At 44.6% G+C, this 25,054-nt stretch overlaps 1 protein-coding gene across 1 annotated transcript in view; it reads right to left on the bottom strand.

The window, feature by feature from the left end:
• LOC147747135 (cytochrome P450 4B1-like) overlaps positions 1 to 25,054 on the bottom strand; it is a 217,263-nt gene that overhangs the window by 151,240 nt on the left and 40,969 nt on the right. Inside the window, exons 2-3 of the mRNA XM_086952392.1 lie at positions 21,396 to 21,540; positions 10,600 to 10,644 (exon numbers count right to left, since the gene is read on the bottom strand). Coding sequence (XP_086808518.1) covers positions 10,600 to 10,644; positions 21,396 to 21,540 — 190 coding nt within the window. The remainder of the gene's footprint in view (positions 1 to 10,599; positions 10,645 to 21,395; positions 21,541 to 25,054) is intronic.

Here is a 25,054-nt window from a genome sequence, read left to right on the forward strand (position 1 = left end):
TTTACGTTACTGCATACACACTGGGACAATGCACAGATATACATGTACACACAACACATACTAGCAACATTGCACCCAGACCCACACATATACATATATCAATGGAGAGATGGTGACAGATAAAGACACCCATACACGCAGACCAAATGGTGTATAGAACGCTGAACCCTAAAGGGCACTGTGCGCCACACCCTGGGAGAATGAACACCTGTGCGCCATACAGGTTAAGCGCGCAGGCTTCGAACCATGCCAGTGGTAAACAACAGCGCCCACACAATACTGTGTAGTAACCACAGAGAAGGAAAGGACACATTGGTGCTCAAGCAATATGATCACTAAATTCCAGACTTCAGAAGGTACAAAACACTAATCAGTACTTTGCAGTATATGGACGATAAAGGGCCATTCAAAACAGGAGTGACCAGAGTGTGGAAATTGTCTGCACTGAAGAGCCTGAAGCTAAATGAACTGACCTTTTGCAGAATTAAAAGGTTCTAACATTGCGGCCATGACTGTTTATTAGTTCTTTGCAAACATTTTGGCTTTCTCGTACATAGAGGACGACAACTGATTAGAGTCAGAAATCAGTGAGATTACAAAAGTAATTGTTAACATAGTTTCATCAATGAAGGATCTCACAATCACCTCATCTGGTGGTCCTCCTTCACCCGGAGCCTGAGAGGGGCAACAAGAGAGCCGAGAGCAAATAGGGTCATGAGAAAGAAGAAACTAACCAATGCTCAAAATTGCACGTGTTTGATAAGGAGGCATTCAAGTTTGTCCTTGCCTCCAATGTAGTGAACCCAACAGATTTTCCTTGCAGAAAAGCCAAACAGATTAACCAAACGACACTGTAGGTACAGCTGTGCTGGCAAGACTGGAAACGTCTCATCTGCCCAGTTTCATGAAGAAGTTGAGTTTTAAGGAAACAGGAGAGACTGTAATGATTTGCTTGCCACAGTGGGAACAAGGAAATGCTTGATCTGAGTGAGAATAACTAAACCACGCATGAGTGCATGAAGGATGCAATGGTGAGACTGTTTGAAAGGTAGGTCCAAAGCAGCTGCGGGTTTTGATCTTCGTTCACTGGTACCACACACCTGGTGAGCAGTGAAGTGAATATGCTTGGCAGGTTCAAATGAAGGACCTTAGGAACTGCACACTGGCCTTTTGGCCGTATCTGCCCCATATGTTCTTCAACTGCGCCATGAAGAAAACCCACTGGCAATGGTGTTACCCAACACGTAATGCCACTTCCAACCTAAACGCTATAGCAGACCTTGATCACAAGCTCCTACTTAAAAAATGGCCTTATAAATACAAGCCAAGGTCTGAGACACTCCCTTGACATGCATGACCTCCTGTCTGATTCAGTTTATCACAGATTTGAGCCTACTGAGAGATGGTATGTAGACAACACAAATACAACTTTCGATAATCTGTTTGCCCTGGGGCATAAAATCGTCCCGAATAACAAAGACGATAAGCAATGCTAGGCAATTTAACAGACCCACCCTGCACTGTAGTCCACAACATCATTCTCATACATTGAGCGCACCACAGCCCCATGCACCATCAATACCAAGAACGATTTAATTGCAATAGTATTAGTCATCTGACCCCTCCCCTGCCCCTGCCTTACCCTAGTGATAAATCCACAATTCCAGATTAAATTTGCTCTTGTGCAGAAGAAATCTAACATAATGTTGATCAAGAGTGACTTATCTTATGGGTGTACACTTCATATGGCAAACCTGGCATTGGTGCTCACAACTTGCAGGCCCACAGTATCAACTGGTGGTGAGGAGCCGGGTATACACCGCTGGGCACATGCTGCCTCATTTTCTCATACAAACAGTACCTGCCACATTTATGAGAAGTGTCACGTCACTGCGACAAAGCAGTGATGCAAACCTTCTCAGTGCACCCTCCTTGCGACATGATAGCTGTGCCGTATTTAAATTGCGGTGCATCATGTTGCATGGAGCTACAGTATTCTGGACGTATCTGTATGTTCAAAAGTGGCACATTGCTGGGGGGTGTGTGTGTGTCTGAAAACAGACGCAACTCAACCAATCTGTACTTTCACATGGGGAAAGCCCCATGTGAAAGGGCCTGCGCCACCCTTAAGCCTGTCTGCCATGAGGCAGGCTTAAGGTTTTCATGCAATGGCGTCCTAGAAGTGGCGCACTGAAATCTGAAAGATTTCAATGGCCCACTTCTATGAGGCTTTGATGCAGGGGAACGCCCACCCTGCATACATTATACCCAACGCAGATATAATGTAGCACAGGGGTTTACAAAGATGCGTCACTTTGTAAATAGGATGCAAAATGGTGCATTTTGTACGCTGCCGGTGCGTCACAAAAAGTGACGCACCGGCGGCGCAAAAGTGTCACAAGTGCTCATAAATTAGCCCCTACATTTGTAAGTTGGCTTTGTGATCCATCTTTTGGCCTCTCTAGTCTAACCTACAAACCGTCCATTTGTATCGCAAATGGTAATCCCTCTATTGTCACCTTGCACTGCAGAAACAACTGTAGAAAGGTGTTGGGAGTCACTGTAAAGTGCGGCCATAATGAAATTATGGGTCCAAAATGTTGCTCTACAATCTGTATTGTAACATAGCTTTCATCATTCTAGCCCTGCTGAACCATGAAAACCCACGGTGGACCTCAAATCTACTAAGATTTGGTAAGCTTTCTGAACAGAACCATGCCAAATAAATTATGTTTTAACTCACGGACTGTGTGGAAAAAGTGTCCTTTACGGTTCATCCATTCCAAATAACAATGCAAACATGCACATCTCACGCGGCTCACTTCAAGTCAAAACAAACCTCGTGAATTATTATTTGAAATTGACACACATGCGGTGTGCTCGTGTCCACTTCAAGTATTAACATACAAAAAGGCGGAATGAATGTATCCCCCCTTAAGGCAATTCCATTCTCTATGGCCAACTCATCACAAATCTTGTAATAACTACCTAAACTCCCTATAAGTACTTTCTCTTTTGGCCAACCCTTTAATATAAACTCCTTTACTTTTTTGAGTTCCTGATTCTTTCCCATCTCTTCATTCCACAATTGCTCGTGAACAACAGAATTCTCACCAAGCAATAAACTTACATCACATACCACATGCACCACTTCACACTCATCAGCATCAACACTGTCTGAATCTTTACATGGAAGAGGTAGCCTTGACATACAGTCAGCATGGACATTAGATTTACCAGGAACATACTCTAATGAATATTGGAAATGTTGTAATCTTGATGATAGTCTGGCCAGTCTTGATGATAGTGTACGCCCACCACCAGGTGATATGTGAACTTAAGGTTTGTAATCAGACTTGATGGTGAATTTGGTGCCCCATAAAAATGGTCTAAAATGTTCAACACCCCATACACATGCTAATAGCTCTCTTTCAATCACCGAGTAATGACGCTCAGATTCCCTCAAGGTTCTTGAGGCATATGCCACAATCCATTCCTTACCCCAATCTAATCCACAATTGCTTGCATCTACCATTACAAAACAGTGTTTACCAATTACAAAAGGTTTAAGACACAGAGCTTTAGTAATCATCTCCTTAACAGTGGTAAATGTTGCAGTCATAGCATCAGTCCAATTATATTTCGCATTCTTCTTTAGCAGGTTCCTAAATGGTTCAATTACAGTTGCATAGTTCGGAATTAATTTAGAGTAAAATTCCACTAACCTAGAAAGGCAACTAATTGTTCCTTGTTCTCAGGAATGGGAGCTTTACTAATATTCTCCAAATGTGATGCTTTAGGTTTAATTCCATACTACTGATACAGTGTCCCAGGTATTCAACTTCTTTTTTTTTATTTGCACTTGTCTGCGCGGACTGTTAAACCTTTGTTTGATAAAGGCATTGAGAACTAAAATTTAATTGTGATCGTTTTCCTCGTCATTTTTCCCAAAAACCAAGATGTCATGTTGGAATGCTATAGCTCCAGTGAGACCATTTAATGTTTCTTTTCATCGTCGTGGAAACAGCACGAGCGAAGGCTGCACCCGCCTCTGTAGGGCCCCACTGTGGGGAAAGCAGCAACTCTGTTGGCGACAGCTACAAGCTAAGGCAGCCATCCCCTAAGCCTATCGGAGTGTGGAAGGGCCAGGTCTGGAAAGGAGATAGAGGTGCCGAGGAGTGGGGACCTGTGGTTCCTCTGGTGAAAACCGTGGCAATGGGAAGGAGCCGTCCTTTGATGACGTCGGGGGAAAAAGTCACAACATGGTGGCCCGTCTCCGGCAAGGACGACACCACCAGGCACCCAACCTCCGGGGAAGAGGGGGCATCCGAAGACAAGTCCACGACCTCATGCCTGTCCGGTGCCGTAGAGTCCGCAACCAGGACCAGGGCGTCGTCGTTGTCCAGTGCCAAAGGAGATGCCGGACAGGCCTCCGCCACATCGCACGGCGCAGGAGACCGGGGCTGGGCCAGAAACGAAGCGGCTAAGGGATTGCGCCGGAACGGCGCCGACTCGACCTTCGGCTGCGAGGAGGGACGAGAGGGACCCGGGTAGTCACAAGGACTCCCGCAAGCCTAGACCCATGAGGGGATGAGAGGGGCCCACCGAACCCCATGGCGGCAACAAAGTCGACTTGACCTCCAGCGAGGCAGCTGCTAACGTGGAGGGACACGAGGGGCCCAGGGAGGGATGAGGGGTCCCCCACTAGCCTCGACCCAGGACCAGCAGCTGCTGGCGCCAAAGCGGCGTCACCTCGGTCTCTGACAAGATCTCCTGTCCATACGACCGAGACGGGCTCGGGGATGCGACCCGAGCCCCGGCGACCTCCCGCGACACCACAGGGACTCCAGCAGGAGTTTGTGGCGAAGCCAGGGCGCCGTGGTTCAAAGGAGGGACCCCCAAAAGGCTGCACCCCAACGGCACCACATCCTCTGAGCCTGGACCAGTCGGTGCCAGGCCTGAGCTGCCAGTGACGCTGCAGAGGGCTCCGCACAATGCAAGGGATCCGCCGACTTCCCATGAGGAGAAGGAGGAGAACCGGATCCGCGTTGCATGCGGAAAAGAAAAAAAATTATGTTGGCGCACCGGGGTGGGGCTTATGTGACCTTGCTGACGTCACGCCTGTGGACGATGTAAGGACGGAATCACGTGGTACCGCCCCCGGTGCGCAGACATGCTGTGGCAAAGACAATTTTCCAGATCCAGTCTCATGCCTAGGGATAATTCTATGTTGAAGAATCTGCGGCTAGTAGTTTCTATCAGATTTTTTTATACTGCCTTGCCCGATATCCAACTGTGCTCTCCTCTTGCAATGCTGTGTCATGTGCTAAAGAGTTTATTGATTAACTTTAAATAAAAAGAATTCAAGTAAAAAAAAAAGTTATTTTTTAATGGAATATTTGTATTTCAAACGTATGGTTGCTATGTTTAGGTGGCAGTAGATTGTTTTTTTTTTCTTTTTTTTTTCAGCTATTGTATTGCAATTAAAATAAAAAATATACAAGTCAACAGCTAGCTAAAGGGTCAACTTATTTGCTTTGCCAATTCCTGTTTTTTAAATGCTACTGAAGACAATTAGGCCTACCATGCATAGGCATAGTGCCTGGATTTGAGTTTGGCAGATGGGTGTTGCATCACAAACATGACTGATATCCGTCTGCCTTATTATAAGTGCATTGCATCCTATAGCAATTGTAATAAGGTGGACAGGGCATCTTTCACATTGGTGGCTGAGTACAGATCTGCCAAACGTTAAATAGGCCTTTAAGCATATAAACTCCCCTATTTTTTTTTCTTAACTTGTTAACAGATAAGTCAAAATGTTTATATTTGACGTGGAAATACTTTCAAAACTGAAAGAAAATGAATACGAAAATACATAGACCCAAATTCATATAGCACCTATTTTTTAAACAGCAGTACTATTCATGCTTTTACTCATCTCCACTGAATCAATCATATTGAACTTTTTATCGGATTTTTCTTTTTCAACTGAGTTTTATATAGCGTAAATTTGACCCAAAGGTATCCGGTATCAGAGCGCTTTACACGAGCACCATTTGCATTACATGAGGACACATTAATTTTTGTTAGGCACAGGGAGATTAAGTGATTCGCCTAGAATCACAGGCTGTTGCGCGTCCTTGCAGAGACTTGAACCCGGTTTCCCAGATTTGAGGTTGACCGCTCTAGCCGTTGGACCACATCCTCTCCCCAGATGTCATTCAGATCTTGATTCATCATTTCCACTTTCTCAGAGCCACACAGCTCCAGTGGCAGGCAGATAGTATTGTTTATGTATAGACGAACTATGGAAGCTTTCCACCTCTGTAATGGAGAAGCAGATGTCAAACCGCAGAATTCGCGGATATCTGCGGTGAATTTGTTTATTTTGAACGGGGACAGAAAAGTTGTAAAATGCATGCTGTTGTCTTGGTACTACAGACTAGAGCCTTCACAGCCACAGATCCCATGTATAGAAGTGTAGAGCCTGTATCTGGGTTCTAAGAATGATGTGTAATGTGCCATCACTGGAGAGAAGCTGCAAGACTCTTCAAATGGCTTCCCCATTCTACCTTGCTGTTCGACAGACATCAAGAGAATAAGTTGAAAGAAGGGTCATGTGGTGTAACCCCTCACCAGCTCCTGAGCCTCCCTCAGGTCTATACAGATCCAGGGGAAGCAGATATAGATTTAGAGGGGGATGTACTATAAGGGGTACAAAAGTTACAATATTTTTGAGAGAATGCATTTTCATGCAGGTCCCCCGTATCTCCTCTTCTCCTGCAAAGTTGGCCTATGAAGTCATTACAGTCTGCCATCATAAAACATAGCACTGTAAAAAGGCCTTTCCCACTGAGGGGCATTTAGTGGCATTTGAACTTTGCTCTCACTGTCTGTGATCTCACTTGGAACAGCTTAGTGGACAACAGCATTTATGGATAGCCAATTTGTTGTTATTGTTAATTGCCACTGATTCAGCCCAATTTTCTACATGTTTGGTACGGCCTCTTGCTTCAGTCCTTGAGCAGTGGAAAACCAAAAAGTGGTTTCCCCAATGGAGGAAAATTACCTTTGACCATTGTGTTGCTGGCTGAGACAATAGATATTGTTGGAAATACTATAGTCATCAGTGAAGCTTACATTAGATACTCATTCGTTGCTTCTTCCGATAGAAGAACAGCATTTTGTAACATGATCGTAATGGTGTGAGGTGTGCATGATCCAGTGACCCGACGTAAACATCTTGGTGCCCTTCTACAGAGTCTTATGGATTCTCATTCAGTCTACATGGTTCTGTAACTGTCAACTTTAGGGCGAATCACAACAGAACAAGCATAGGAAAATGCAGGCTAAAGTGCAACGATTCGCTGGTAGAAATGCTATCTTACCAGGCACAAACAGTTTCAACTTGATCCAGTTAAAGAACAAGATCCGGGTTTAGACTCCAGATTATATACATAGAGCGGAAACGATACAAGAGTAACTGCTACCAATTAAATTAAAAAACTAGTGAAAACACAAATTCTCACTTCCGGTATGAAACTGACATTCACTGGAATAAATACCTTTACAGTTCAGCAGATGTTTAAATCCCAATGGGACACAAACTAGATTCATTAGAAAGCATTTGTAACTGGAATTTGCATCAGTTAATGGTATGGTATGTCTACTTAATGAGTAATATTACACTGTGGCTACTAATAATCAAGATACCGGGCGCAAAAAGTAGTCACAATTTGCAACGCTTTTTTGTGACTGGTATCTAATTTTGTGAACTGACATATGTACTAATAGATTCGTTTACAAAATTCCAATTCAGTGGAAATCACAGGCTGGCATACTTATTATATTTTCATTATGCGGATAACAAATTGAGACCATTCTGATCGACCATAATTACATGGAAGATGGACTGCACGGGCCATCAGAACACCGTCCCTTTGATAGCCTTTAAAAAAAGAAAACTTTTTGGGGAAGCAGCTTAACTTCCCTAAAGGAAACAGTCATTTGATTGATAGTTTCAACCAAATTCTGAGAAGATGTTGGTCGTGAAATGAATACATCCGAGACCAAATACGTGAGTTATACCAAGAGAAGGAGAGCAAGAGGGGTCATCAAGGTGGGCTCTGAAACATAGGAAAGGGTCCACCAGTTTGATTTTCTGGGTATCAAGCTGGACCACACCGGTTTCTGGGACCCACAGATTACCAAGAGCACCGTAATCGTGAAACATCAGACTGCAGCCACACACCAATTTGTTAAAAAAGCAGCCTAGACCCCTGCCCGCCCAGCAATCGAAATGTACTAAGCACAAGCAAGGGGGGTTGCGCTATGCGGAACGTTGGGGCCATTGTAACAAGAGCGCTTGAGCACAGCAGAACACAACTTACTCAGGTTCCTGCTGGGCTTAGGAAAAGGCACACCATTGGTCCATCTTCACCTTGAGTTAGGGATCAATGAGATTTTGCTGCAGATAGCGTTGAGACCTTTATTGTTTTGGGTTTTTATTTGGAATACCCATGAATCTTAGGGAGTGGCTGCAGGAAGTTATTGGGTTCAACGTGATGTGGAAGGTCCGATAGCTGGTATTGCTTAAAAGTGCTTGGATCGAGATGTGGCTAGAAAAATTGTGTCCCGAGCCCAAGTCCACTCGTCAAGGAGACGCTCTTAAAGATAAAAATCTGGCCCAGGAAAATGTTATTAGCAGATAGGACTGCATCCACATTAGGCTGTTTAACAAGCGCTTTCCTTCCCCACAAATCTGTAATTAAGGCGGAGGAATTCCTGGATTTTATCCTCCCGGTGCATGCTCGGTCCCTCTTTCTTCAATTTAGGTACAGGAACCGCCCAGTAGCTGCTTTTACTACAAACTGGGGGAAGCTGAAACAGGGATATGACTGTTGCTTTTAAATGTAAATGTGGGGTACTTGTAAAGCGCACTGTTACTCTAACCGAGTGTCCTGGCGCTGCAGACCGCTGGGGAACCCGTCCTGGTTTTCGCTGTGAGATGGTCCCTTTCTGGGTATCTCCAGGGTGAAACCAGGCATCCCCGGCGTCTGTGGGGGGCCGTTGTAAAGATGAGGCAAGCTTAATGCCCAGAGTTGCCGAGTGTGTTCCCTGGTAAGAGTAGGCACCGAGGCGAGAATTATCGAGTCCGCTGACCCCTGGTCCACGACCCTGCCGCGTCGGGAATTGAACCCTGGTCCAGGGCCGTTCTCTGCTTACAGGTCTGCCGCCTCTAACCAGTGAGCCACACCTCTCTTTTACTGTAAAACTTTCCAAGAAAGCAACGAGCACATGTTATTTTTCTGCCCATTCTATACCAAACCCATAAACAAACGGATTGTCCCTTTGTGTAGATCCCTTAGCTTACAAATTCGAGTTGAAGCTCTTTGAATATGAAGAAGCAACCCTACCGCGATTGTGGTTGTGGCTGTTTCGAGGTTTCTGTACATAGCCTGGGCAATTGAAACCAAAGCACACTAGGGCTAGATAAGCAGGCATGCCTCAAATGATTTATGCATGTTTTTATAACTTATCATGCTTTTAACCGCGTGACAATGTACTATGCGCTTTTAAAATTATTTTTGGTGCTCAATTGTTTGTAACGTTGTTATTCTGTTTTAATAATTTTGCCAATGTATCTTTGATGATGAGACTGTTGCCTAAAACGATCAATAAAATAAGTAGCTTTTAATAAAATTAAAAAATTCGTTTTGGAAATGTTTCAGTGAGAGTTGCCGGTGGTCCCCTGGACTACTGAATATTCCCTCTGAAACGTGCAACCCATGTCACAAATGGCTCCAAAGGAGACCCCTTTGTTTTACGACCACTAGTTAGAAAATGGTGACTTTGCAATAGTTGCATACATCTGGTATCAAATCGCAATATAGACAACATCCCCTTTCCAAGTTGTCCTTTGGTATCTGGTTGAAATCCTATTGTAGGAGTCGATAAAACGTTATCATCTCCTAAAATGAGTTCTGTGCATGGACAATATTTTTTTGCAGTTGAAAACTCTGAATCGGAGTATTTGCGAGTGCAAACAATTTCAATTAATCTTGCCCTAAATGCCCTCGAAGTAAAGTAGTAGGTTGGACAGTGACCTGGACATTTTTCTCCAAACACTGCACACCCTCCTTCTGAAAATATCCTTCTAATTACATGGATTAGCAGCAGTCTCAGCAGCACCTGTCTTTTCAGATTGTTATTAGATTTATTTTTTATCATGCTTCTGGTGTGAAAAGAAGTAACAGCAGAACATCACCTAAATAAAAACTCCTATGACACCTTGGTGTGGCCATTACATGTCAAGCCACATGAATACAACATTAGATATTCAGAAGAGTGGTGTTAATCATATCCTAGAAGCAGGAGCATTTAATAGTTTAATGGAACACCAATCTTAAAAATTGGCATTACTCTAAAAATAACACATTGGCAAAAAAACAGAGTTATTCAGTGAAAATGTCCCCAACTATTTGAAGACATCCATCTTGGTAGCTATGTACAAGGCACCAATACATAATTTCATTCCTGTTCTCATTTCCTGCCACAGTATTTCAGAAAGAATTTTAAAAACACTTCCATACATACCAATCCAGGGTACTACGAAATTATATACCATTGCGCCTTTGGGATCTAGAGAAAAGAATATAACATAACGAGGAGGGTTAGAAATGGGTTTCAGTTACACATTTTTCTTAAATAGAATATATGATTAACAAATAGGTGTATATTATTCAAATAGTTTTATATTTAAAGAACAATTGTAAAAAGAAATTCAGTTCAGTTCAGTTCATAAAACTTTATTTTGATAAATAAATACCTTGAGAGCTGTACAGACCAATCAAAGGTATATAAAGAAAACCATACTGCACACATCATAAAAACATCGTAAAAACATTGTATATAAAAGCATTAAAAATGATTAGTACAGAAAACAATGAGCAATAGGTATATTTTTTTAAAAGGCTTGCTATAATACTATGTAGTGGTACAAGGAAGTGACACATTAGAGTGACAGGGTCTGTCTTCAGAGTTCATGCTTCAGGACTTGGACTTTATTTTCCTTGCTCTAATGCTCCATGCCCATTTAGGGTATTTGGCTAGACCACAAACAAAGGTCCCGAGTGTCAGATTTTAAAATGCTCAGTGCGGCTTCATGACTACCAGTGCCCATCTTTTTTTTTTTAAAACAATTTTTATTGCACATAATTTTTCAAAACATTAAGGAGCCCCCCCCCCCCCGCCCTCCACCCACTCAAATACAGGCATGGTTGCACAATATTATTGATCATATCGTCTAACATCGAATAACTGAACATGACGAGTAACTTAGGACAAGACTATAAATATTTGCATATAAGTAGTGAATAAAAAAAATGGAGTTAAATTACTGTCCAAGACCTTCGATCCATTGTGTAAGTGGGTACCAAATTTCTAAACCCTTCTTTTTCTTTTTGACACCCATCCTGCTGTATATTGCTTTTTCCAAGCTATAGGCTGAGAGTAATCTGGCCTGCCTTTGTTGGAAAGATGGGGGATACAGTATCCAGCCAAGAAGAGGCAAGACAGATTCGAAGCACCGCCATGGAGACAAATAGAAGTCCCTTCATGTTATCTGGGTGGTTCGCACTATCAAACCCCAATATTATTTCCGGTGTTGTAATGACAATTTCTGTTTCAAATATTTCAGAGAAAAAAGTGGATATCTCACGTCTGATGGTGCATAGTGCCTTGCAAGTAGCAAACATATGTATTAGATCTACTTCAGGCATCGTACATCTGGGACAAAATGTCCCTTTACCTGTACTCCATTTAGCTAGCATATAAGGGGTATGATATAAAAGAAAGAAAGTTTTGTAGAATTGTGCTTGCAGTGTTGAGGACATTAGTATCGATTGGGATAGCTGGAATGCGTTCTGGATGGGTATAATTGAGATTCCGAGTTTATTCTGCCAATTGTCTATGTGTTTATCCATATCATCCGGGAATCCAGTGGTTAACTTGGTGTATATTGCCCCAATTTTTACTTTGCTACAATGAACAATAGATTCTATTAGCTCATTTTTCTGAAGAGCTACCCTACCCCTCCTTTTTCATGATATAGTCCCTGACCTGTAAATATTTGAAGAAGTCCCTATTTTCTAGGCCATATTTGTGTTTTAGAGACTCGAATGAGGCCAGACCAGCTGACTCATAAAGAGAACCGACTTGGATTATACCAAGTCTGGTCCACCGTGTCATACACATGTCAGAAAAGATATCCGGGAGGTTGTTGTTGCCTATAAAAGTAGTATAGTACGAGTACCCGTCTAGCCCTAGATGTTTACGGATGTCGTTCCAGGCAGCGTAGATACCCTTTAAAGTTTTGAAGCATACTTTCTTAAAATGGCAGTCATAAGTCAGTCGCCACAAGTGTGCGCTTGCTTGATTGCAAAGAATAAGTTCCTGAGGGTTAGGGACAGATCTCTCTAAGGGATCCTCCTAATTATTCCTTAGCAGCTGGCTACTATACTTAATTATTGTCGCCCACCAGTAGGTTTTAAGGTTTGGGAGTGCCAGACCTCCTCGTTCTTTTGGTAGGGTAATAAATCTATTGGATCTTCGGATTTTCCCATAGCTCCATATGAAGCGAGAATTTTTTTTATCAATTTCCTTCAATAAAAGTGGTACAAAATTCAAACAAATGGTTCTAAAAAAATATAAAAATCTAGGAAGATATACCATTTTAATTAGATTGCATCTTCCTATAATTGTAAGGTGTAGATTATGCATTTTTTTTAGGCATTTTTCCGTTTGTTTCATTAGAGGAACCATGTTAAGTTTAACCAGGTTGTTTAAATTAGCGGTAAGATTGACACCAAGACACATTGCCTTATCCGTTACCCTTTCATCCACAATATTGCTATTGCTGTTAATTAAGATTTGAGTTTTGGTCTGGTTCAGTTTGTACCCCGAGATTTCGCCAGAATTGTTTGCCTCTAGTTCCATTGCCTCTACTGATTTTTTAGGATCAACTGTAACTATGGCAATGTCATTGGCATATGCTAAGGACTTTGTTTCGCCATTAATAGTCCTTTTTGGCATTATCGAAGTATTCATTTCCAATCTGTGGATGAACGGGTCGATGAATATGGCAAATAGGAGAGGTAAACAAGGGCACCCCTGTCTTGTACCTCTTGATACTTTAATTGTGGCTGTGTTTTCTCCATTTATCGAGACCACAGCTTCTGGATTAGAGTACATCTTGCGAATAGCATTGATAAATGTCTCCCCAATCCCACTCCTCAACATAGCGGTCCATAGATATTTCCAGGAGACCGTATCAAAGGCTTTTTCAGCATCTAAAAGAATAAGTGCCATAGGGTCTCCTGTTACGTCCGCTATGTCGAATAGCGTGATCACCCTCTGAATGTGATCAGTGGTAGATCTACCGGGAACGAATCCATGCTGTCTTATGGAAATAATTTTGTGGATTACCGGGGCCAATCGACTAGCGAGTAATTTGGATTATATTTTTGCATCGTTATTTATCAGGGTAATGGGGCGGTAAGCCCCCAGTTCCGTCGGATCTTTATTTTTTTTAGGAAAAACTATGATTTTAGCCTGATTCCATGATTCGGGTGCTCGCCCTCCCTTAAATACCTGAATTACCAGATTGGTTAGGATTTCTTTTAGTTGTTTGTTAAATTTGACGTACAATTCCACTGGAATTCCGTCTAGGCCCATTGCTTTCCCGGTTGGGAGACTATTTATCGACAGGAGAATTTCGAGCCATTATGGAGCTTCTGCTTTGTCGGTTTCAGGTAGTTGACAACCTGTACCAAGAACCAAATATGTATCTATTTTATATAGATTTTTCCCTGCCTCAGTGTACAGATCTTCATAGTATCTATGGAACGCATCCCTAATCTCTTTGGAATCACAGGTCAGGCCTTTAATTGGGTCTCTAGTTTTAGTAATTGTGTTGTCGCTGATCTGTTGTCTTAAGCGGACAGCCAGTTGGTGTCCTACCTGCTCATTAAGCTCATATATTTTCTCCCTGTTCACGATGGCATTGGTTATTGCTTTTACGGTGAATGTCTCTGTCATTTGATTTCTTGCTATCACAACTTTTCTTGCTGCACCTTCTAGATTACCATTACCCTGGACAGCTTTCATCAGGTCTTCCTCTTTGCTAGTAAGATTATCATTTAATTTGTTTAGTTCTTGCTTTGCTTCCTGATTGTGTTTGATGGAAAATCTAAGAGTTTCTCCCCTTACACCGGCCTTTAATGTATCCCAGACCACCTCTAGGGGAGCACTCCCTAGGTTATAATTTAGGAAGTCAGGGATCCATTTTTCCATAAGGTTACAATATTTTACGTTGGCCAGAAGAGCCCTTTCAAATGTCTAATTGCTGCGGGGTCTATGCAGATCCCCCAAATCCATATTAATAATTAGAGGGTTGTGGTCGGAAAAGACTCTTGGTAATCTAGCTATCGAACAGTGAGAGATAATTACATCCTGACACAAGAAAATAATCTAATCTTGCAAATTTAGAATGGGGATGTGAAAAAAAAGTATACCCAGGGTCGGTTGGGAGTTGCATCTCCCAACAGTCAGATATCGCATGGGTGTTACAAAGATCCCGGAGTGCTCTAAATGTTTTTGGCTTCCTTCCCTGGTAGCTAAAGTTATGAGCAGTTATCCACTTAGGCGGGAGATTTAAATTAATGTCCCCGCAAACGATCAGTGGAACAGGCCAATGTGATAATTCATTTGATAAAAAGTTCAAAAGATCGGGGTCGTCAGTAACACAGCCATACACAGAGCAGATCGTAAATTTGTTCCCCTTATCATAGTTGCATTCCACAATGGCCCATCGGCCAAATTTGTCTGCTACCAGTCTCGCAAACTGGGCTCCACCACCTTTTGCCATAATAGCTACCCCTTTGGTTTTATTCTGTTGGGTGGTAGCGGTAATAACTCTATATCCTAATGTTTTTAATAAATTAAGTTGAGACCCCTCAACATGGGTTTCTTGTAGACAAACTATATCTGCTCCGATAGATTTCAAACCAATTGCAAGCCTTTGTCTTTTATGTGTATCATTTAACCCACATATATCAATTGTCAAAATGTTCAACTTAACCATTATTATCTAATGAATCTGTCCTGTCTTCTAGTCGAATTTTTTTTTCTTTCATACCTGTATATCCACCCCCCCACCACCCCCCACCATATTTTGAGGCTTCCTGGGTCGTCCAGCACCCAGGTGTGGGCGTCCAAGTGATCCGGGCATTGCTGCTCGCTGTGGTCGCCTGGGCTAACCTTGTATATAAAAAATTTGAAAAAAGTGCCTCGATTTTTAGAATATTTTCGACTAAGATCGATTATCTTAGTTATTGATTCCTCTTATCTTATGATCTAGTTTGATGTACACAACTAGTTAACCTTATTTCCCCCCCCCCCCGATTTTCCTGAGTCTGAAAGTTCTTGAAGATAGGCTTCCGCTTGAATCTCGCTGGTAAAGTTCTTTGAAGTTCCTTTATAGATTATTCTTAGCCGTGCTGGGTTTTGTAGATAAGCCGTCGCTCCAATCTGCTCAAAAGGGGCAAAGAGTTGACGCATCCTCCATCGGCGTTCCACTGTTGCGTGGGCAAAATCCAGGCGAGCGAAAAAAGTAAATCCTTGATATACTCTTTTGCTTGTTGGTCGGGCCAAGTCATATATAGCTTCTCTCAAAAGGAAATTTCCAAAATAGACCAACAGGGCTCATGGGTATAGATTCCCTCGTTGGGAGTGTTTGGGTGGCATTAGGGGGAAGCGATGGGCGCGTTGGACTTCACGTTCCAATTCCCATGTTTGAAGTTCGGGCAGGGCAGTTTTTAAAAGGTTGACTATAAAGCCCTTTGGGTCGCTCCCCTCTGCCCCTTCTGGAATTCCCAGAATGCGGAGGTTATTCCTTCTGCCACGGTTCTCGAGATCTTCTACTTTTGACATCAGATCAGAAATAATACCAACCTGGGGGTTGCCGCCAATTTGTAGTTTTGCAACGTCTGTCTCAAGATTTTCCGTGCGGCTTTCAACCGACTCCACTCTGTCTACTATTTCAGAGCACGTATTGCCCACTTTTTGAATTGCGCCTTGAAGTTGTTGTATAGCATCATGATTCCGTTGACTGTCAATTTTTACATCTAAATGGAAATCCTTGATCGACTTCAGTACCTCACTCAATGAAGGTTCTTCCAGGAAATCCGGATTACCGGAATCTCTAAATGACCTGTTTGTGCCCCTTTCGGTCCCCCCATTGACCGGTGATTGAGAGTCTGCATCCCCTGCAGATTTAGGGGTTAAGTTTTTCCGTGTGTGCCTGGATTTTTTCCAGTGCCCATCTTAATGCAAACTGGCTTCAGCCAACACCTCCTAGGGGCCTTATAGGCTGGACAGACAAACATAAAATGGGCAATTGACTCGGTCAGAGCCTCCCTCACAGCATGGGCAGGAAGGTGTCATTTTGTAAGGAGGCGTCCACTGAGCAGTCATTTCTCTTGTTCGCAGTGTGCCTATCCTAAACTCGAAGTAAAGTGCTCTGTCATGTGGTTGTTGGATAAAATCTAAATAGGGCTCGTAGAAGGAAAATGACTTGTGCTGCATGAACTCTTCTGTGATCCTGCCTATTCTAGGGTTAAGAAAATCATTGTTAAGTACCCACTGCCAATACAGCCTCTTGACCTCAGCCTTGGGCGGATCTATTCTTCCATTCCTCGTTGAGGCCCAAATCGTAAAGAAGTTTCTTTACGTTTTCGAGCCAATGGATCTTATGCCACCCGACCATATCTATGATCTCGCCCAGCCTGTTGCATATTTCAGTAGCTCTGGAGTCCGCCACAGGCGCACCCTGAGCAAAAGTGGGCGAAGGCGTGCCGTGTCCCTTAGTGAATGGCAGCTTAAGTCATATAGGAGGGGCTTGGTGGGTACCCTCTGCGGGAGCATCATTAAATCTTTTAAAAATTTGTTCTACGATTGTACAATTTGGTCTGTATTGGAAAGACCCCACAGTTCAGCAACATAAAGGGCCGAACTTACTGCCTTGGCCTTGTAAATTGTAAGGGCGGGGGCAATTGGTCTACTTGTAGAAGAGCGATGCTCTTTTAGTATTGACCCCACCACCCTTTTGTGAGACAGGAGCATTTTCTGTATATGCGGTGACCAATTCATAGAATCGGAGATATGGATGCCCAAATAATCAAAGGTGGTTACCCTTTCTAATTGGACGGAGTTTAACACTGGAGAGTTCCTAAAAGTTCTACAAGGGTTAACGGTGAGGAACTTTGTCTTCGTGGTGTTAATAGAGAGCCCTCTGGTTGTGCAAAAGCGTTGGAAATTGTCCAGGAGGGTCTGCAGGCCATTCAGGGTTTTAGAGGAGGGTATCGTCGGTGAACAGGAGTGTTTGAATCTTTTCGCCCGCCAGGGATGGGGCGTCAGATGGTATTTGCTGTAAGAAATCAACCACCCCATTCACATACAGGGAGAATAGGGTGGGAACTAACACACATCCCAGTTCCTCTTCATTGTCGCAGAGCGTGGTGTGCCTTCTGCCTGCCGAGGGCCACTCAAGGCGCTGCCATGCACCTGGTAAACAAACCAGCTGTCAGTCACATGTCCTGGTTTGATGCTCGCTCTGCCCAGGAGCACACGGCGGCTCACATTGCAACAGATCTGGAGTGACCACAGACACTCCCCTGGTTTCTTTTGGCCACCTCGGCCTGGCCCGCTGAGCTGCTGGTTTATTTAAAGTGTGGTTAGTCACAAGAAACAAACTTTGTGTTCTTTTGCGTTGGCCTGTTTTATCGCGCACGTAGCACAAAGATGTGAAGAGTGCACGTGTGGCCGTCTTTCTCACACTCAGGGCGACACTAAGGGCACCATGTCCCAACCTCTCAATATGTCTCATAGAGGGTCCTGGGCGCTCTGAGGGCTGCCCGCAGCGCTTTACGACCAACCTGACGATACAAATATGGGAGGGAGAAGCCTTGTGCATGGCCGGCCTTCTGCCTGGCTCCTGCCCTCGGCCTTACGTTCTAGTTATTGATCAAACATTCGGTAACTACAAAGAAAAGAAGCATCCTCATCTGGGATGCTGTTCAAGCATGGCTAAAACATCGGCAAAGCGAATAAGTCCCTAAGGCAGAGGTCTTTAAACTTTTGAAGGTTGAGCCACCCCAGCTGAATTTTTTTTAGATGTCGGGCCCCCCACCCCCTGACAGAAACTTCTAGAAGCTGGTACACTACATAATCGACTGCCACCCGCATATCCCGGGCCATATCCGGCATATATTGTTCAAAACAATGAGTGTTTCCTACTTCTCCATGAATTCCCTCACTACCACTCACGAACAATGCACCTCATCTCTCTACAGCACCTTTCTGGCAAGCATATAATATTTTTATAGTGCTACTCATAGTCTCATCATACTTAGGGGCATAGGTACAAACCCCTATAGAAACCACACCATCACTTTTTACGACTTTGTGGTGGCGATAGGGGGCTTGCCATATTTACAAGGCAGAGTTAAGCCACTTAACTTGGCTTAACGCTGCCTTGTAAATAAGGCCCTCTTTCATGCTATGCTTAGCGTGAAAGGGTGGCTTTGGGTGTTGCGGTGGGCGTTCCACTGCAACAGGCACTGATTTTGATGCTGCGCCCTATTTACAAGGGAAGAGTAAAAGGGAGGCAGCATTAAAATAAAGAGCAGGGAAAACCTAGTCTTAAGCTGGCGAAACTAGGAGAAATGCATTATTTGTCCTCATTTTTGCTTCATCCATGTGTGCTGCCTTGCGCAGCACACATGAAAAAAGCAAAATGCCTTGTAATTGTAATCTTTAAAAAAAAAATCAATTTTGTGTTTTCCGTATGTACTGCATTAAGCAGCACACATGGAAGTGTGACAAATGGCATTTAAAGATTGTTTATGTACAGGAAGGTCCCCCTTCTGTACATAAACAATCTTTCCGCTGCAAGCAGACACCCTTGCACTATGGTGCAAAGGTGTCTGCGTTGGCCCTACACTGCTAAGTGTAGCGCCAGCGCAGGGGAAACGCAACGCTGCCCCATATTGTTGTAAATATGGTGCAGCCTTTCGTTTCTGAAGTGGCGGAGAGAGGCCTTAACCCATGACTGCGAACGCCTCACTCTGAAACTTCCTTGAACTTGTGCTCCTCAGTTCTTTGATCTGCATGGTACACCTTTGTAGCAGGCACATTAACCCTCTGTGCTGTGAGGGTGGCAGGAGTGCTCATGTGAGTCACAGTGAGGTATGTGTGAGAGTAGGGTAAGTGGAGTGACTGCAGGGTGAGTGAGGTGACCATATGAATTTGGGTGTGCATGTTAGTGCAGAGTGGGACTAATGAACGCATGGTTAGTGATGGGCTTGTTTAATTGAGATTGCAGATGGAGCAGTGAGGGGGGACAGGTGACTGCAGTAGCAAGGTCTGTTACTCTCTCTCCAGACAGAGAGCGGAACAAGACTGCAGTAGCACGGGCTGTTACTCCCTCTCCCGACAGAGCGGAACAAGACTGCAGTAGCACGGGCTGTTACTCCCTCTCCCGACAGAGAGCGGCACAAGACTGCAGTAGCACGGGCTGTTACTCCCTCTACCGACAGAGAGCGGCACAAGACTGCAGTAGCACAGCTGTTACTCTCTCTCCCGACAGAGAGCGGCACAAGATTGCAGTAACACGGGCTGTTACTCTCTCTCCCGACAGAGAGCGGCACAAGACTGCAGTAGCACGGGCTGTTACTCTCTCTCTCCCGACAGAGCGGCACAAGACTGCAGTAGCACGGGCTGTTACTCCCTCTCCCGACAGAGAGCGGCACAAGACTGCAGTAGCACAGCTGTTACTCTCTCTCCCAACAGAGAGCGGCACAAGATTGCAGTAACACGGGCTGTTACTCTCTCTCCCGACAGAGAGCGGCACAAGACTGCAGTAGCACGGGCTGTTACTCTCTCTCCCGACAGAGAGCGGCACAAGACTGCAGTAGCACGGGCTGTTACTCCCTCTACCAACAGAGAGCGGCACAAGACTGCAGTAGCACAGCTGTTACTCTCTCTCCCGACAGAGAGCGGCACAAGATTGCAGTAACACGGGCTGTTACTCTCTTTACCGACAGAGAGCGGCACAAGACTGCAGTAGCACGGGCTGTTACTCTCTCTCCCGACAGAGAGCGGCACAAGACTGCAGTAGCACGGGCTGTTACTCCCTCTCCCGACAGAGAGCGGCACAAGACTGCAGTAGCACAGCTGTTACTCTCTCTCCCGACAGAGAGCGGCACAAGATTGCAGTAACACGGGCTGTTACTCTCTCTCCCCCGACAGAGAGCGGCACAAGACTGCAGTAGCACGGGCTGTTACTCTCTCTCCCGACAGAGAGCGGCACAAGACTGCAGTAGCACGGGCTGTTACTCCCTCTCCCGACAGAGAGCGGCACAAGACTGCAGTAGCACAGCTGTTACTCTCTCTCCCGACAGAGAGCGGCACAAGATTGCAGTAACACGGGCTGTTACTCTCTCCCCCGACAGAGAGCGGCACAAGACTGCAGTAGCACGGGCTGTTACTCTCTCTCCCGACAGAGAGCGGCACAAGACTGCAGTAGCACGGGCTGTTACTCTCTTTTCCCACAGTGAACAGCACAAGACTGCAGAATCACAGCTGTTATTCTCTGTCCCGGAAGAGAGCGGCACAAGCCTCCAGTATCATGGGCTGTTACTCTCTGTTCTGACAGTGAGTAGCCCACGACAGCTGTATCAAGGGGAAGTGTGAACAAAAATATTAAGCTTCATGGGATTTTATTTCCTGTATAATTGTTCATTCATTTTGTGGTAGAGTACCACATTGACATCTGTTTAAGAAGTAAGTGACTAAAGGAAACATGTTTCAAAGTAGTTGACAGGATTAACTGCCCTCTTTTCTAGCAGGATCATGAATTGGCACAAGGAATGCCAAAGAAGATGGTTTATAATTGAGAATGGAACCCCAAACTTATTGTCTTTGCCTATGATAACACTTCAGTCTTTTTAGCCACGTCAACCTCCTTCCCACCCACTGCCCCCTCTGTTTATGAAGTGTGAACAGTTAAAACCAAGCGATTCAATGTGCACTCAAGTCCTTGTTAGCTGTGGGCTTTGAAAGGTCTGATCACTGTAAATGAGGATGGCATGAACTAAGGCCCATTCCTCAAACCAGGATGCTATGGCAACAGGAGTTCCCCGTTGCCTGATGCATGGAAAGTAGGGAGAGCCAAACAGGTAAACCACAATAAAAAGGGCAAATACAAAACACAAAGTCTTTTTTAATCCCCAGATTTACCGAATGTGAAAAAGAGTAAATCTACGAATACCCACCTCCTCTGCCGAAGACAACTTTTGCATATTCCGGGTGATTGATGGCCAAAGATGCGAAGGCATTTCCCATCCACATGGGATATCCGTAGTTGTATTTGTGTGTCCATGACACCATCTTGGCTAGGTCTGTTCCATCTTGTTTAAACTATAGAATTGAAGAAATAGAATAAATCAGTTCTGCCAGAATACACACGGATTATTACACCATGTTAATGTCTCCCTCAATTTCATCCGGTCTAGTCTCCTAAAGCTCTCAATGCATTTATGGATCCATTCTTTTAAATCGGTTTCAAGGAGAAAGACATAAAAGAAAGAATATATGAAAAAATAAACAGGAAAAACACAACTCCAAATTTCAACCGCCACCAAAACTCCCATACGCACTCGACTCGAAAATGCTCTTGGGTTTCTATGATGCCATCTTGTAAAGAGGTTGTATAAACTGCCATCAAAGTCGACTATCACCACTATTTTTTTTTTAAAAAACAAAGCATTTTCAGAGTAACCAGGACGATGAAGCGCTAGTTTCTACAGCCCTGTTTAGGACTCTTCATGTTCTGTGTCTCTCCACCAGGGGCGTCTTCAACCCCTGCCCCTCTCCCTCTCCCCCACCTCCCCCCCCCACACACACCCCACTATACCAGCAACAGCAGGGGTGGGGTGGGGTTGGTAATGGGCCTCCTCTCTCTGCAACTCGGCAGACAAAGGCTTATAATTAATGTGAAAGAGTGGGTGGAGTTAGTGAGAGGATGGATGGATGTGAGAAAGGATGCATGATTGAAAGGGTGGATGGATGATGAGAGAATGGATGGATGGATTTATGAGTGAGTGAAAGCATGGATGATGAAAGGGTAAATGGATGGATGGAGTGAAAGGCTAGGTGGAATGGCAGGTTGAAAGAGTGGCTGGATTAATGGATGAGTGAAATAATGAATGAGTAAAAGTACAGATGTAAGGATGGATGAGTGAAAGAATGGGTGGATAAGAGAAAGGGTGAATGGATGGACAGAGGAGTGAAAGGGTGGATGGATGTGCGAGTGGAATGGTGGATGGATGTGAGAGTGGAATGGTGGATGATAGATGCATGGATGAATGAGTAAAGTATGGATGCAAGGATGAGTGAGTGGAATGGTGGAAGGGTGGATGAGTGAAAGGGTGAATGGATGGATGAGTGAAAGGGTGGATGGAGGATTAGAGGGAGAATGGAAGAGTGAGTGAAAAAAATGGATGAGTGAGTGAAAGGATTGGTGGATTGAGTGATCAGTCACACATCCTACCGTTGGGTGTGAGAGTAGGATCGAATGTTTAAAGCTATAAACAAGAAAACTAATAGGACCAAAAACTCCTAATAAAGGCAAAGCTGTGATGAGCAGCCTTTCTAATAACTTACATCGTCTGTAGTGTATTATCATATTACAAATACTCTTCTGAGCAAGGCTGGCAAAACTGAATTCTGCTGAATATACCGAGTGTCGGATTTCTGACCCTTTCCCAGATATAGGTAGAAGATGCAGCATTATTGTTTGTGCACCACAGCAGTGCTTTAAATGGGCCTGTACTCACCGGTACTGAGTACTGGCACTTCTCCGTGTTCTCCCATTGAGTACCGGGAGTTCTCCTTGTGTTAAGAGAGTACCGGTACTCCTAGTGGCATGCTGTGGTCAGTCTCTGGGTCATGGGCGCGTAACAGTTAATGTCGGGTGGATTCCGGCCCTGGGTTGTACTGCAGCCCTACACTCAAGCCGGCATTTGTTAAGAAAGCGCCTTGGGCGAGAGAAATGTGGTGCACTTGCTAATAAGACTGAAATGGGGCAGCAGGGGGTGTTTTTTGAGTTGACTGGCCATTCCTTGGATGAGCAGGGCCTGCCCCCTGAACACATACGCATCGGGATCTCCCCAGCTCACTGATAGCTTAGCTGCCTCATGGTGATGGGTCTGTTGGTGTGTGTGTCAGCAGGGGTGAGACGGTGAAAGGAGCGTGTAGAAAGGGGCAATGAGGTGTTAAAACAGGCCGGCCCTGCTCTCACCCTGAAAGCGCGACAGGACAGGAAGACACCTGCGGTTTTGCTAGCTAGAGCTCTCGACATTGGAACTGTCCCGCTGCCAGTTATAGGGAAAGGTTGCGGCGCCATTGTCTGTCAGAGCGCCTCACGCCCATCGGCCAAGTTCAGCTCGTGTGTGTAGGGCACATTGGTCCATTTTTGCAGTTATATACAGCATACAGTGCAAACTCGGCAGGAGGGCATTAAAGTGCTTTACATGAGAACACAAGTTCTACATGGACGCATACTTTTTGTTTTTATGGCACAGGTGAAATCCCAGCGTGGGCTGAACATCCTGTGATCCATGTCAAATCACTTAAATCTCCTTGTGCCATTAAAAAAAAAGTATTTGTGTAAAACTTCTGCTTATCACGTTAATGCCATCGGGCTAAGTTCACGCTATATATAATTATAACACACACCAATTGCACCCTGCACCTATGAGCAGAACTTGGCCGAGGGCACTGGGGAACTTTATATTGAAGAATAAATGCTGATAGTGTACAAGGCTGCCTCGAAGCCAAGCTTCCCCAGACACGCCCCTCCCAGGCGCGACCTAATCAATGGTGAGTACCGGCATTTCTCTTTTTCCATTTAAAGCACTGCACCACAGTGTTGCCTGTTCGCCACTTTATGATTATTTTTCCATGGAAGAAGGAGCCCATGAACAACGGGAGATGTGTGGAAATTGCACCAAACCTCTGGATTCTGATTCAGAGGTAATTTCCTATGTGCTCCTCAGCTGGGATTCGTGCCGGTCACTAGATTCCCCTGGTACTCGGGATAAGTGTATTACACTAAATTGAACATGTCTTGTACTAGAGCAACCTAATGAAGCATTCAAGGTTTCAGTTGTGTTTCCAAACCACATCACTGTAATCTCTTGGAAATAAGGATACTCAGGACCGGATTACGAGTTTGGCAGCCTTGGAGCATGCTGCCATGCCAGTGCCCCACTCCAAGACCGCCAAACCCATAGTCATTACAACCTGGCGGATTACGAGTTGTAATCCTGGTGGGCGGTACTGCTGCAGCGGTCCCATGGACTGCCTTTCTAAGGCTCGAAGGACAGCCAAAGAGCGCTTAAGCACATTCCTACACAAGGAGAAATGGTATATTGAAGTGGAGCAATCCCTAACCACCGGTTCAGTTCCGCCTGCCTGGAAGGCTGCCTGCGTCATGCCTATCATAAAAAAGCCAGGACTGGATCCGTTGAAGCCGGAGAGCTATCGACCAATTTCTCTCCTTCCATGGGTGGCAAAGATCATAGAGGCCCATGTGAATAACATCTTAACGAAACATCTGACTTCAGCACAATTATTGGATCCCACACAGAACAGCTTTAGACCTGGACACAGTACAGAGACGGCACTTTTATTTATGGTTGAACACCTCCGCTCTGTACTAGATGCTGGTCAAACGGCGGCACTGGTCCTTTTGGACCTTAGTGCCGCCTTTGACACTGTATCCCATACCATTCTTGTCCAGAGGCTTGGTGAGGCAGGCATTTCAGGCAGTGCGTTAGACTGGTTTCAGTCGTTCCTTTCGGAACGCTCCTTTCAGGTGGTTGTACCACCATTTAGATCTAAATCCCGTGTCATCATCAAAGGAGTCCCG

This window comes from Lissotriton vulgaris, chromosome 1_1 (genome assembly GCF_964263255.1).
Source record: "Lissotriton vulgaris chromosome 1_1, aLisVul1.2, whole genome shotgun sequence".
NCBI lineage: Eukaryota > Metazoa > Chordata > Amphibia > Caudata > Salamandridae > Lissotriton > Lissotriton vulgaris.